Source organism: Leptonotus elevatus, chromosome 11 (genome assembly GCF_054856555.1).
Source record: "Leptonotus elevatus isolate MCC_2025b chromosome 11, RoL_Lele_1.0, whole genome shotgun sequence".
NCBI lineage: Eukaryota > Metazoa > Chordata > Actinopteri > Syngnathiformes > Syngnathidae > Leptonotus > Leptonotus elevatus.
In genome coordinates this window covers 24,290,020-24,303,199 of record NC_141249.1, presented here as the reverse complement: position 1 = coordinate 24,303,199, position 13,180 = coordinate 24,290,020, and the positions used below count along the sequence as shown (strand labels likewise).

The 13,180-nt window shown below is 47.1% G+C and overlaps 3 protein-coding genes across 3 annotated transcripts; 2 read left to right on the top strand and 1 right to left on the bottom strand.

Annotated features, from left to right (window-relative positions):
* The first annotated feature begins 92 nt into the window (after positions 1–92).
* On the top strand, positions 93–2,698 carry magoh (mago homolog, exon junction complex subunit). The gene is made up of 5 exons (XM_086089171.1): positions 93–292; positions 1,422–1,480; positions 2,062–2,172; positions 2,322–2,404; positions 2,498–2,698. The coding sequence occupies exons 1-5, from the start codon at positions 202–204 to the stop codon at positions 2,595–2,597; spliced, it is 444 nt and encodes a 147-aa protein (XP_085945297.1). The 5' UTR covers positions 93–201; the 3' UTR covers positions 2,598–2,698.
* A 551-nt stretch (positions 2,699–3,249) lies between these two features.
* On the bottom strand, positions 3,250–9,813 carry cpt2 (carnitine palmitoyltransferase 2). Its single transcript, XM_086089399.1, has 8 exons — positions 9,207–9,813; positions 8,935–9,015; positions 8,725–8,831; positions 7,522–8,002; positions 5,437–5,667; positions 4,750–5,042; positions 4,382–4,678; positions 3,250–3,800 (listed from the first exon to the last, which is right to left on the bottom strand). The coding sequence occupies exons 1-8, from the start codon at positions 9,389–9,391 to the stop codon at positions 3,472–3,474; spliced, it is 2,004 nt and encodes a 667-aa protein (XP_085945525.1). The 5' UTR covers positions 9,392–9,813; the 3' UTR covers positions 3,250–3,471.
* scp2b (sterol carrier protein 2b) lies at positions 9,154–12,449 on the top strand. Its single transcript, XM_086089400.1, has 5 exons — positions 9,154–10,495; positions 10,808–10,898; positions 10,966–11,095; positions 11,199–11,278; positions 11,866–12,449. Exons 1-5 carry the CDS (start codon positions 10,473–10,475, stop codon positions 11,959–11,961), a joined length of 420 nt encoding a protein of 139 aa, XP_085945526.1. The 5' UTR covers positions 9,154–10,472; the 3' UTR covers positions 11,962–12,449.
* Positions 12,450–13,180: the final 731 nt, after the last annotated feature.

The window sequence follows — 13,180 nt, the reverse complement described above, 5'->3', positions numbered from 1 at the left end:
TAAGCATCGTAACGCTGATATTTAAAGTTAATGTTTTCCCACTTTTGCCGTTCAACGCCGCCTGTCAGACAAACGCCCAGCTCAAGTTAATGTTTCTACGCATGCGCATTTGATGTTCCAATCTGCGACTGCTCGCTAGCTTGTGTCGGCGCGACTTTTCCTTAAAAAAAAAGCAAAAGAAAAGCTTTTTACGCTGTGATAATGTCAACGAGCGACTTCTACTTGAGGTATTATGTTGGTCACAAAGGTAAATTTGGACACGAGTTCCTGGAGTTTGAATTCAGACCCGATGGTGAGTAGAGTGTGGCTCTTGTTTTGAGTTGCCATTCTTCCTTCAAACCGGCTGCGGCTAGGCTAGGCTAGGCTAGGCTAGGCTAACCTAAAATAAGCTAGGCCTCAGCCGGTGCAAACATGCGGCAAACGCTCCAAAAGTGTTTTTATGCACCTCGAGGTTGTACTTTTCAAGCTTGACGTCGATTGTAAGCGAATCGAGTGAAAGTGTGGCACTTTGTAAGCTTTAAATGAAATGGACTCGCCATGTGGTTTTCTGGTTCCGGAAGGGAACCGAGAAGAAGACGAAGCAAGCAACCGTTCATTCATTCGCCTGCAATTTGTTTTGTCGTTTTCAAATGCAAAAGCAGACAATTGCTATTTTTTGTGCACTGAGGAAAATGAGGTTGTTTCGTAAGTTTGGGGGTTCCAGGTTAAAGCTAATCAATATTTTTTTTAGGTTATGGTAAGATATTTATAACTCAATCAAGAGGCTAATATGATTCAACTCCAATCAAATATATTTAGGTAAAAAATCAATAAAGACAAGTCCTAAATTGTCACATAGCTTCCATTTCACTTAAATGGTTAGTTACGCACTGTGAATAAAAATAACAACTACTTAACTCAGGAAAAGAGGAATCGGCCAATTCTTTTTTACAATTGATGATTATTTTGGTTCCATCTTGCAGGACATTATTTTAAATGGGCTGTGCAGAAAAAAAGCACACGTTAATTATCCACTTTTGTGTTCTTTTTTAAAACTCATTGTTGCACCTCAAGTGTATTCTAAGTTAAATGTGTACAAAAGCATGGAATGATTTGGACTAATGTGATGAATAAATTCAATCACAAACACAGGCAACGCCAAGAAAATAAAAACGTCATTTAAAACAGGCAAATCCAAAATTGTATCATATTGTGAATAAAACGTGATTGCAGCGGCGAACGAATTAACGAGAAGCAACGACTGCAGACGCGCGATGAAGAAGCGACCTCAAAATGTGCTTTGGTGGTTTCAGCATTTCCAAATCTGGATTTTCTGCAAATTTGACAGTGCGTCGCGGTTGTTTGGTTTCGCAGGCTTCGGAAACAACGTTCTGCTTTTGTCCAAATTGGTCAGAACTCTAAATGTGGTTTTCCTCTTTCAGGCAAACTGCGCTACGCCAACAACAGCAACTACAAGAACGACGTCATGATCCGAAAGGAGGTAATTGTGCCTTTTTTTTTGTTGCCATTTATGAATTGAAGATAGGTTTAAAAACAAAAAAAGCATTTGGTCTACAGACTCTACGAGGTCGACAGTCCAAAATGTTTTTGGCCGTTTTATGTTTGACTCTATGAAAGAAATCTTTTTTTCTAGCCTGATTTCCATGTTTGTCTTTTCCATGACGCTCACTTGTATTTCAAATCAAGCATTCGGTGTAAACAAAAGTGCAGGATAATCTGCACATTTTCTGCCTTATCTCACTTCAAATAATTACTGAAGGCCAAATTAATATTCGTCATTCTGCCAAATATTGGCCCCAAAAAGTCTTTATCGGTCGGTCCCGAGTTAGTTGCTGCAACATGGCTGCTCGTTGCATTAGCCTGCCTGCTCTTTTGTATTGCGTTAGCATCAAGCTAAGCGGCTCGTTGAACCCACATCGAATTGTTGACGTCGCCGAGCTGACTGGCGTTCACTGCCGCCATGTTTTGGCGTTCAGGTCAAAGAGGGCAAAAACATGTCCGCAACTTTGTGGTTATTCGGAGTGTGTGTGAAGTTGTTGTTGTCTTTGGGGCGCCCGTCAGGCGTACGTCCACAAAAGCGTCATGGAGGAGCTCAAACGGATCATCGACGACAGCGAGATCACCAAAGAGGACGACGCGCTGTGGCCGCCTCCCGACCGAGTGGGAAGACAGGTGGGCTTTGAAAAAATCCATTTTTGCCGGCGTTTGGTCCAAATCGTTCCCATCCAGCGCCACGGTCCGTTTCCAGAACTCGACTGTGCTAGCTTCCCAAAAATATTTGCTAAGTAAACGTTGGAAGTGTTTTTGTTTTGTTTCCGAAGGAGCTGGAAATCGTCATCGGCGACGAGCACATTTCCTTCACCACGTCCAAAATCGGCTCTTTGATTGACGTCAACCAATCCAAGTGAGGCGGCGGCGGCGGCGGCGGCGGCGATCAGATCGTGTGGAACGTGACCGATCTTGACTGGAAATGTTTGTTTTGTTTTTGTCCATTTAGGGATCCCGAAGGTCTGCGTGTGTTTTATTACCTGGTGCAGGACCTCAAGTGTTTGGTCTTCAGTCTGATCGGACTCCATTTTAAGATCAAGCCCATCTAGATGTCGTCGTCCTCCGCATCCAATCGTTCTTTGGTTCTACACACGCATTTGTACATTTGCTTCTTTTTGTCTACGTTTTAAATAAAGTTTTGAGAATACAAGATGACGAGTGTTGCAGTGCTTTGACAACTGGACCACATCGAAACCGTTTCGCTCTTCACTTTCCCTCCCCAAAAAAGGATGACTTGATTCGTGTGACATTAACCGCGTCAATCTGAAAATCGAACATTTTGAAAATAAAGTTTTCATTCTGGGAAAAAAAAATCAGCATTTTTTTCTTTTACAGCTGCCCCAAATACTATGACAATCAATTTAAAAGTCTCCAGTAGACAAATGACCTAAAATAACACATTTATCTTGAAACATATATTTTTTAAAATCCAAAATAAAACTTCTCCCCATGAAATGAATACTTTTTTTTCTAATACGACTTTTCCCTAAAAAATGTTGACTAATCTATCAAAAAATGTTAACAAAAATTTTGTCGTTCAAATGTTTCAGAATTTCCCCCCAGGAAAATTTACGCTTAATTGTAAGACTACAATTCCCCCCCCAACAAATATTTCTCATCAAAAGTTGAAAATATACAAATGTAATGTTGAAAATGTACATTTAATTTTTTGGGGAAATGTATGACTAAGAGTCGTGACTGTCTCAGTTCATTTTTTATTTATTTTTTTGCCAGTTTTTTAAAATCCAAACGGAAGAAGACATTTTATTCCCACAGGTTCAATCGCACGATTATTTGCCGGTAACCATGACAACAACGCGACTCACATGACACGATTTCCACTTACTGCATTCGGTTTTGCAAGTGCAAAGGGCGGCCGGGGGCGGGGCGGGGCGGGGCGGGGCGGGGCGGGGCGGCCGGCGGTCACGCGAGCGCCTTCCCGTCCAGGACGGCGAAGATGTCCTCGAGGGATTGGCGCACGCACTGCAGGAAGCGCGAGACGTCGCGAGCCGGGTAGCCGCTGACGTTGCAGCCGATCCAGTGGTCGTGGACGCCGTAACCCACGCCGAGGCCGTCGGGCACCACCGGCGCAAAGCCGCCCAGGCGCACGGCCGGACTGGACAGCGTGCTGGTGGACAGGATGTTGTGGTTGATGGCGTCGTAGGCGGGGTCGGCGTAAAGGCCGTGCGGCGGCCGTCCCGCCGCCGCCGCCAGGCAGCGCAGGGCGAACAGGTGCCGGTCGAAACCCTGACCTGAAAAACAAACGTCGGGGGGGGTCAGGGTGCGAGGCGAGCCACGGAGTCCGACCATCGCACGACGACTCGTCTCCCGTCAGCTACGTTGGCTAGCAAAGCCGCTCTCCGCTAGGCCTGCCGCTCGCCGAGCGGCGGTTGCCTCGCGGTCGCCACTTTGACACTTTGCACGCCAGCTCGGGCTCCTCCCATTTCAAACTCCAGCCAAAGTTGAAAAGCCTGAACCTCCTTTGAAAGACTTTCAAGCTGTAACCCTTGTTGGTCCAAGGTCAAACCCGAGTTTCAAACCCCAATTTGTCACCTTCTTTTAAAACCCCTCAATTGAAAGCCAAACCTGGTTTAAAAGCCCAATTTCCCACCTTAGCCCTACTTTAAAAGTCTACATCGAAAGCCAAACCCGAGTTTGAAACCCGAATTCGTCCAATGGAAAAGCCGACTTTAAAACGCTAACCCTCGTTTCGAGCCCGACAGCGAAACCCTAAGGCCGATTTCCAAGCGGCGGGCCCCGCCCCCCCACTCGCCCCCCCACTCGCCCCCCCCCCTCGCGACAAGGTTAGGTCCGGTCGGTGGTCCCGCCTCACCCATGGCGGCCTCCTTGGTGAGCCGTCCGTGGTGGTCGGAGCACTGCCGCAGCATGCGGAGCAGCCGCTCGGCGTCGTGCCGCGCGCGCTCGCTGACGAAGGCGCGCGCGCAGCGTTGGGTGAAGACGCTGGCGGGCCGGATGGTGTCGGTGCGACCGTGGCGGAAGGCGGCCGTGCTGCACGACTCGTAGGTGGCCGCCGTGCGGCCGTACTGGCGCAGGAAGGCCATCTGGAAGGACAGCTGCGCCACCGCGTCCGGGCTCACCTGGCACTTCTTCAGGCGCTCCTTACCGCCACCTAGGGGAACGCCACACGCGCTAGCTGAGGCGGTCAGTACTAGTAGCGGGAAAAAAAGTGACCAGCGAAACCTGTAAACTGCATGGCGTCGATGGTGAGCTGCGACACGGCGGCGTCAAATCCGACTTTGGCCTTCTTGATGCCGTCGCGCAGCTCGTCGTCCAGCTTGAAGCTCAGCCGCCGCACGTCAGACGCCGAGTGGGCGCTAGCGGCAACGCCGGGGTGCACTAGCGGCTTCTGGGTGGTGTCCTTGAAGATTTCGTTGAGGAAGCGCAGCACGGCCACGCCGTCGCCCCACGAGTGCTCGAAGTTGATGGCGGAGTGGCCGTCTTGCGCCACGATGATGCTGAACGACTTGTCAAACCTGCGCAGAAAACGCACACCGCACTTTGCGAGTTGACCACTGCATGCTACTAGCGCTACTACTGATGCAGTTTTGCCTCGCTAGTAACATGAAGTTGATTTACTAGTGTGCAGAAATGTTACGTAATAGTGGGAAAAAACATTCGTTCGATGAGACAAAACTCCGACGAACATGATCAAAATCGATTTAGCATCTCGTGCCTCACGAGTAGCACAAAGATTTGCATCACAAGCAACATGCATTTGTTTTACACAAAAGTGGGAAAAATGTGAGTCGGAAGTGCCGCGCAGCTTTCGCTAGTAGCACTTTAAATGCGTTTATTGCATGTCCTTGACGTCGTGGCGCGGGAGAGCGGCGGTACGAGCGAGTCGCAAGTCGGCGCCGGCGCGCTTACCATCTGTTGACGCCGTCGCCGTGCAACATGTTGTGCGAGGCGTCCACGCTGTCGCTCAGCGTCACCTCGTCCAGGCACAGACAGAAGAGGGCGCCGTCCACCGTCTTCAGGTCCTCGCCGTTGCCGGCGGCGACCAGCTTGTCCCTCAGCCCCGCCCACACGTCGCGGTTCTCCGCCGTCAGCGACCCCAGCGGGAAGCGGGGCGCCGGCGCGCCGTCCGACAGGATGCAGCTGAGGGCGGACGGCACATCAGCGCGAGCGCGCGTTTGTCCCGTTTCAAATCATGTCAGTGAACGCCACAAACGACTCGCTTCGATCTGTGAAAGCGCTGCAGTATAGCGCCAACTAGTGGCAAGGAGGACTTGGGTCACGTGGGTTTTTGTTTTCGTTGGTGTTCTCGCCTTCGGTTTGACTTTTATACGGCTGGACTGTCAATAGCCGAAGCCAGATGGCAGCCATCTTTTGTTGCCACTTTGGCTGACAACGTGTTCGTCTTTTAGCTAAAGAAACAACAAGCCACTGTCGTCCTTGCGTTTGACGCCGTTTGGGGTCACGAGCGCTCGTCGCGGTTGCCGCCCACCATTCAGACGACGTTGTTTTCAACATTGTGACTCACAGATGTTTACACATGGCAGCAATTCTTTTCTGATGGGGTTTGCTTTCATTCGATGATGCCGTTGAACCTTTTGAGTCGGACCCGGAGATATCGCTTGGAAAAGTCTTTTCCTTAGCGGTGAAAGTACGTATTCCGCGTCTCCCAGACGATTTGTGGCCACGACTGCGGAATTGTTGCAGAGAAATCAATGCATTCAACTTGGCGAGTGGCAACAAAAGATGGCCGCCGGTGTCTTCACTTCCCCCGACGGCATTCATGTGCAAGTCTATGATTGACAGCCCCCATGAGGACTCAAGCAATACATTAAAAGAAGACCGGATTTTGTTATTATTATTATTTTGTTGTTGGCTATTCTTACTACCATTACCATCATATTATCTTATTTTCATTTATTTTATTAAAATATGGAATGTTATTTGCTTTATGCTTATTAACGTCTGATTCGTTCATTCGTTTTCTTTTTCTCTTCTTCTGATCGATGTTTTTTTTTGTTTATTGTCTTTTTTCATTTTGGTTTTCGGTTCCGATGGGACTTTTCATCGCGACTCGGCCTGCGACGAGTCGGACAATCGGAGCAGACTCGGTCCCTTGATGTTGTTTACTTACGATCATCTCTGTTGATGTTTTTTGGGTTGAAAATAATCATTAAAAAAAACGAGGCTGGCTTCGGCCTGATTCTGATTAAGGCTAAACGATTATGGAAAATAATCAAATTGCGATTTTTCTCCCACTAAATTTTGCAATTTAAAAAATATATTTTTTAGGTCCTGTTCTCGTTTTCAACATACACAAATAAATCCATGTTGTCATAAACATCAACAGATTCATTAAACAGGAATCAACCAATGAATAAAAGTGCAAACGTTTTCAAGGTTGTGTACTTTCAAAAAGTCACAGTAAAAATAAACACAAAATAAGTGTACAGTATTTTCTCATTCCAACTTGAAAAGAAAAAAACGCTTTCGGATACCAATGACAATATTCAATTAAACTCAGCAACAGCAACACGTGAGCACAACAAGTATCGCGCTCATCTTTGAAACCAGCATTTCTGCAGGTTTCAAAGATGAGCGAGTCAAAGTCATTTCAAGGTCATCACACGATCAACCTCGCTCTCTTTCTCTCTCGCTGCTCGCGCACACTCGAGGTTGAAACATCGCTCGCTAGGCTTTCGGTCGCATCCGCCACGTGTTGACGTCACCTCCACGTTTCCCTCCAGCCTCTCGGCCCCGCCCCGCCCCTCCTGAAATGACGCACTCGCGCTGTCCGCGTCCTCTGCCACGCCCCTTTACAAACGATCAATGCAACAATCACATAATCGCGTGTTGTCAAAGCGCGGTTCAATCGCAAATGCAACGAATGGTTCATCCCGAATACCGGTACCGTATCAGTACTCGCCCGTCCCTAATACAAACATCCAACATGTTGTTCCTGGTGTTCGATACGGACGTGACGGAGCGCGCACGTACCTCAAGTTGTCGCGTATCTGCGCCGGCGGCAGCATGTTGCCGTCGCGGTCCAGCACGTCAAAGACGTACATGTTGCCCTTCCTCATGACCAGCAGGTGGCGCCCGGCGGGGTCGGTGGAAAGCTGGTCCCGACCCGGGCGCGGGATGCGCGTGGAGTTGAAGAGGCGGAAGTACTGCGACATGTCCAGCGGGTACGCGTTGACCATGTAGGCGCCGTACCAGGACAGCGAGGCGGGCACCCAGCGGATCAGTTTCTTGAAGGCGTCCGTGTCGCTGCGGGCCGGGTTCAAGTGGAAGACCTCGGGCTCCAGCAGGCCGGCGCGCAGCGTCTTCATGAAGCGCACGGCCGAGCACACCAGGTTGCTGGCGCGCACCAGCTGCTGGTTGTACTCGCTCCTGGGGTCGTCGTTCAGCGACATGAACGGGTTGAAGTTCAGCACCACCGGCTCGCGCGCCGACAGGTACATGTCGAACCACGGGCCTGAAACACACGCGCGCATTCGCCGCACTGTCAATTTCAAATCATGGCGGGTTTTGGAAGGAAGGGATGGACAGTTTTCAAACCTTTAAAAAAAAAAAAAATAGGATTTAGCAGGTAATAGAAAAAAATACAGATTAGTCAATTATTAAAACATAAAAAAAAAATAAAAAATTTGTAGAATTAAACTCAACAGTATTTTACTTTTAATAGTAATCACATTTTCTCTCCACCAAGCCTACAATTCACAATGATTTTAAGAACGGATTTATTTTATTTTTTTTTCAAATTAATCAATGACGTTTTAAAATTAGTTACGGTTTTGGCCTGAAAAAATAAATCTGCAAAAATGTGTTTCGTTCTGATGTTTTGTTTTCCAAAGTAAAAGAAGATGTTTTCAAATGTAAAAAAAAATACACACAAAAAACACAATCATCTTCAGTCTGCTTTTCTTTTCTTTCTTTTTTTTACTGTTGAGAGGATGAAATGTCATTGGACAATTTTCAATGGAAAAAGTTCTCTAAACTATTTATCGATGACCAAAATGGTTGTCAATTAATCAATTCATTGGCCAGCCCAGTTCAAATGGACCTTCGACTTTAATGGCAGTGAATGAGTTCATCAATGAATGACAGATTCGTTGCTCGTACGCAACACTTTGGTTTTGCTTTTCAATCACGGTAGTCGATCGCTTTCCTGTCCATCGAGTCTCAATCGTGCATCACCTGAGATATAACTGGTGTGCTTGTTTTTTTTATCCTGAGCCAGCAATTCTTCTTGTAGCTTTTTTCCTTCCCCGGCAAGGAAGTCCTGAGCCACCTGTTCTGTGTTTCTAAAGGAAGACAAATGTGTATGTGTGTGTTTTTGTTTTTTTGTAACCAAACAATAGATGATTTCGTTGATTTTGTTTTGTTTTGGGGCGAGTTCGAGCTCACTTGAATTGTTGGTCGTCCAGGAGAGGCTGTTGAGCGGCCAAGTACCTCCTGATGGTGTCCTCCAGCTTTGGGACGGGCAACCTGGACCGGGCAACAGCATTTCAATTCATGTCAGCGCAACAAGCAAACAGGGCAGAAAGATGAGCACAAATTCTTACAAGGTGGCTTGGAAAGGCCGCCACCTCGTGGTCACTAGTGGATTTCAAGTGTGCACTTTCACCTGCATTCAACGAGAACGTTGAACATGTCACCTTGTGTCGAATTCTTCTTACCTTGGTAAACTCTTCTGGTAGTGCATGGTGGGCACAAGGCTTCTGTGCAAATACTCTGAATACGATGACGAGGAAGTCTCTTCTTTGCTGCCGTACTTTCGCCTGCTCAAGACCCAGCATAACCATCTTGAGTGAATAAAACCGGCGGGTTTCCTCAAAGTATCGACGGAGAGCACTTTGGCCATGACGTGGGGGAGGAAAACACACACACACACCAAAAGAGGTTTGAGGACGAAGAAGCTCGCAGGACGAGCGACAGCTGCCACCTGAAGCTAACACCTTAGCAACCGCAGCTCGCTGGTGTAGCAAGCGGCTTCCGTAGCGCACTAGCTAACCGGCATATTTCCTTTTAACTTGGAATAGAACTTTGCCACGCACGGAAATAACGCATTACATTCTAATCACGTTTACAGTCATATTAATAGTTATTTTAGGATGTTGGAATAGAAAAAGATAAAGATAAATTAGATACAGGAAGCGGCTGTTCGTGTCGCGTGACGTATACGTTGTACGTCATACCAATCGACCACGCCCACGCGAGCGGTCAATTCGCTAAGGTACCCACAGAGTAAATTTGAATTTTTCATTATGTGTAAATAAGTACAATTAACTTTTATTAGCTTTAGCCAAGCTACATGGAGTACAAATGAGGTTCATAAAGTCCACCAAAGCACAAGTTCAATATTATCGCCACTGCAGTTTGATCTTATGACCAGCAGGTAGCAGTGTTGCACATGTCTTGAACAGTTGCCGTCACTTGTGTTGCTTATATTTATGCACTGTACATTATAACTCGTTGCTGAGCTAACAGCGAAGCTCGCAAGATGACGTTTTTGTTTGTGTGTGTGTGTGTGTGTGTGTGTGTTTTTAGATCATATTCACGCGATAATACTTGCTTAGTTGTTTATATATCCACGGTATGTTACATGAATTACTACTGTGTTGAATCATTTCGTGGATCGATCGATTTCCAACCATTTCAACAACAAATGGGTCCAATACGTCCTGACTCTATCAAAGGACGTTATTGTATTGTTTTGTGTTCATTTTAAAGACACGATGTGAGCCCGGAGTATTTGAAATCATTGAAAAGTTTTGTGCTGAGGCAGACCTCTCTGACGTCGACTCATCGAGTCTGGAGAGAGCGGAGGCAACCCGGAAGTGCAGCGAGGAAACGCTGGAGCCGCAAAGTTCGTTGACACCTGCACAAACTGTTTACGAACTCTTCTGCTTCTTGCCAGTGTTACGTCGTTCTTCTTTTACAACATGCCCGAAATGCATACGCCAAGGTACGAACGCTGACGTAACAAATGACTCGTTTGAAATTATTCACCGAGCTCATCTTTGCTTAAAAATACTTGTTACATACAGGCCGGTCGTATTTGTTGAGTTCAGGTGTTAAGAAAAGTTGCTATTCTCCAACTTGTTTGCAATCAGTTGTTGAAAATGAAGTTTCTTCGTCGTCAATGCATGACATGTTGAAACTGACGTGCAAGACCTTCGACCTTCTGACGCATGCGCATTAAGAGGAGACGCGATTTTCTTTCTTTCTAGTCAATGTATTTCAAATGGGGATTCTTAGTTAAAATTGTTGCTTGAAGGATTGTGGCCGTCGGGAGCAGCGCCAGCGATGGCCTGGAGGGCTTCAAGGCGCACGCCGTGTTCCAGGAGATCAACAAGAAGTTGCAGCAGGTGAGACCGAAGGTGATGAAGGTCAAAGGTTGCTCCAGGTTGTGACATGTACCTGATGTTTGAGCAGGAAGGCGACGCGTTTGTGAAGAAGATCGGCGGCGTTTTTGCCTTCAAGGTGAAGGACGGTCCGGGCGGCAAGGAGGCCACGTGGTACGTGGACGTCAAGAATGGCAGCGGCTGCGTGCACAACGACACAGGTGACGACGGCGGCAGTTCCCCGCCGCTTTGTTGGCCTCATGAAGACGAGCTTTTGACTTGAGATGTGAAAATAAACTCAATGAATGTTTGTTTGCGTGTCAGCCAAGAAAGCAGACTGCACCATCGCCATGACCGACTCCGACCTGCTCGCCTTGATGACCGGCAAGATCAACCCTCAGACGGTACACATGCATACGATGGACATCTGTCCATCTGTCCATCTGTCCGTCCATACATCTGTGGCAGCCCGTCTGTTACAAACTTGTCACGGTGTCCAAATGAATGAATGAATGGATGCTGCCAACCAATAACAAACAACAAATTAGCTTTGACTCGGAAGGAGCATCAACAATCCATTAGTCATGTCTTGTGCATGTAGCAATGAGGACGCGATATGGCGAGTGATTTAAATGGCACACAATGTCATGAAAAAGAGAATGTCAACTAAACCAGATAAGAGACAAAAAAAAGTTGTTTACAAAAAGTGTTGTAGTTGCTGGAGATGCTAAAGAGCAATTGAAGTGGTTTAGGCGACAGGCGTGCGTCCGTCCGTCCATCCGTCCGTCCATCCATCCGTCCATCCATCACTTACAATGAAGAAAAGGTCCTGCAGTCCACGAGTTTACCAATTGAATTTGAAAAGAACAACGTACCGTAATGTCCAACATGAAACGCTAACGTCACCCAGTGCCAGAAAATGACCTCAGCACGAAATGTATGACTTACTTTGGAAAATGAGCAGTTGCTCCATTGCGGCGTTTGTGTGCAGGCCTTCTTCCAGGGCAAGCTGAAGATCACCGGCAACATGGGCCTGGCCATGAAGCTCCAGAACCTTCAGCTGCAGCCCGCCAAGGCCAAACTGTAGACGCCAGCTCCGGTCAGACCCGCCGCCATTACCGGACTCGTTAGCGCAGTGGAAGCCGCACCTCCTACAGTGAAAAAAAGAAAGCTAAATGTCCGGAGGCCGCACGGGAGTCGCATCGAAAGACATTTCCGATCGAACGAGACGCGACGTTCAACACTTCAACGACGTCGGTTACGTGATGTTATTCCCGAAGACGATGTCTGCAGCTGCGGAATGTTTTTTCTCATAATTTCACATTCGAGTCAATTTCAGGTTATTTATGTCACGGTTCAAACGATGACTTTTCCCAATAGATGAAAGTGAATGCCATTAAAATAACAACTGATTGTGAAATGAATGAACAACCATTTTGATGATTCACTTCAACTTGAGAATCACAATCTCTTTCTTGTCATCAGCCTCAACTGTAAATATGCTCCGATTTCCATGAAAGGAAACCGATTACGTTTCCTTGTATTGAGTCCAAATAAAATATTTCCTTTAACTGATGATTTTCTGACCGATGTTTCCGATCGGGCCAGTAACGGCAACATCATCCATTCATGTTTTTTGTCTTTTCTGCCCTGCCAATTTGAAACCTTGTCCTGTTTTTGAATAAAGACACACATGGATGTTTAAAAAAAGTTTCAAATCTGATTGATTGAAAACAAAATGAACAGATTATGGAATTATTCAAATAACTGCTCGCTGCAGACTTAATGAAAATGGTCGCTACTTGTCATAAAAATATTCCCAAAATGACTTTTTGTTTGTTTGTATGACTTTCTTTCTTTTCGACTTGCTTGTTTTTTGAGTTGTTGCTCGCTTGCAAGTTGCCAGTTGCCAGTTGACACTTTCCACTTTGGACTTGGTTGTGACTTCACGCACATCTGTGACTTCCTCCCACCTCTGGCAGGCAGGAGGGCCTCAAAGATGGCCTCCAACACGTGTTTTCCATTTAGCACGCCGGACGGATTTACGTCCTTTCCCACCTTTGATCATCTGGAAGTCTTTTGCGCTCACTTGGACACACTTTTTGCGTGCGCGGTGACGGGTACGAATGTGTTGTTTTTGGAATCCTTTTGGATGCGTCCGTCTGTGCGGCGCTTCTGCGTGTCGGCTTTGACGGGAGCTTCCAGATTGCCGGCGGCGCTTGCGGCGCTGGCGTTGTTGACGTGACCCACTTTTTGTGCTCGGTGCTCACACCGGGATTACTCGCGTCGGAGCCCGCTGGGATGCG

Excerpts from the sequence above, each read along its gene's own strand:
- magoh (XM_086089171.1), top strand. The coding sequence starts at position 202 with ATGTCAACGAGCGACTTCTACTTGAGGTATTATGTTGGTCACAAAGGT. Across the intron at positions 1,481-2,061 it reads ACGTCATGATCCGAAAGGAG|GCGTACGTCCACAAAAGCGT; the intron begins GTAATTGTGCCT and ends GGCGCCCGTCAG. Across the intron at positions 2,173-2,321 it reads CCGACCGAGTGGGAAGACAG|GAGCTGGAAATCGTCATCGG; the intron begins GTGGGCTTTGAA and ends TTGTTTCCGAAG.
- cpt2 (XM_086089399.1), bottom strand. The coding sequence starts at position 9,391 with ATGGCCAAAGTGCTCTCCGTCGATACTTTGAGGAAACCCGCCGGTTTT. Across the intron at positions 5,668-7,521 it reads CAGATACGCGACAACTTGAG|CTGCATCCTGTCGGACGGCG; the intron begins GTACGTGCGCGC and ends GTCCGCCCTCAG. Across the intron at positions 5,043-5,436 it reads GGCGACGGCGTCAACAGATG|GTTTGACAAGTCGTTCAGCA; the intron begins GTAAGCGCGCCG and ends TTTTCTGCGCAG.
- scp2b (XM_086089400.1), top strand. The coding sequence starts at position 10,473 with ATGCCCGAAATGCATACGCCAAG. Across the intron at positions 11,096-11,198 it reads CTGCGTGCACAACGACACAG|CCAAGAAAGCAGACTGCACC; the intron begins GTGACGACGGCG and ends TTTGCGTGTCAG. Across the intron at positions 11,279-11,865 it reads GCAAGATCAACCCTCAGACG|GCCTTCTTCCAGGGCAAGCT; the intron begins GTACACATGCAT and ends GTTTGTGTGCAG.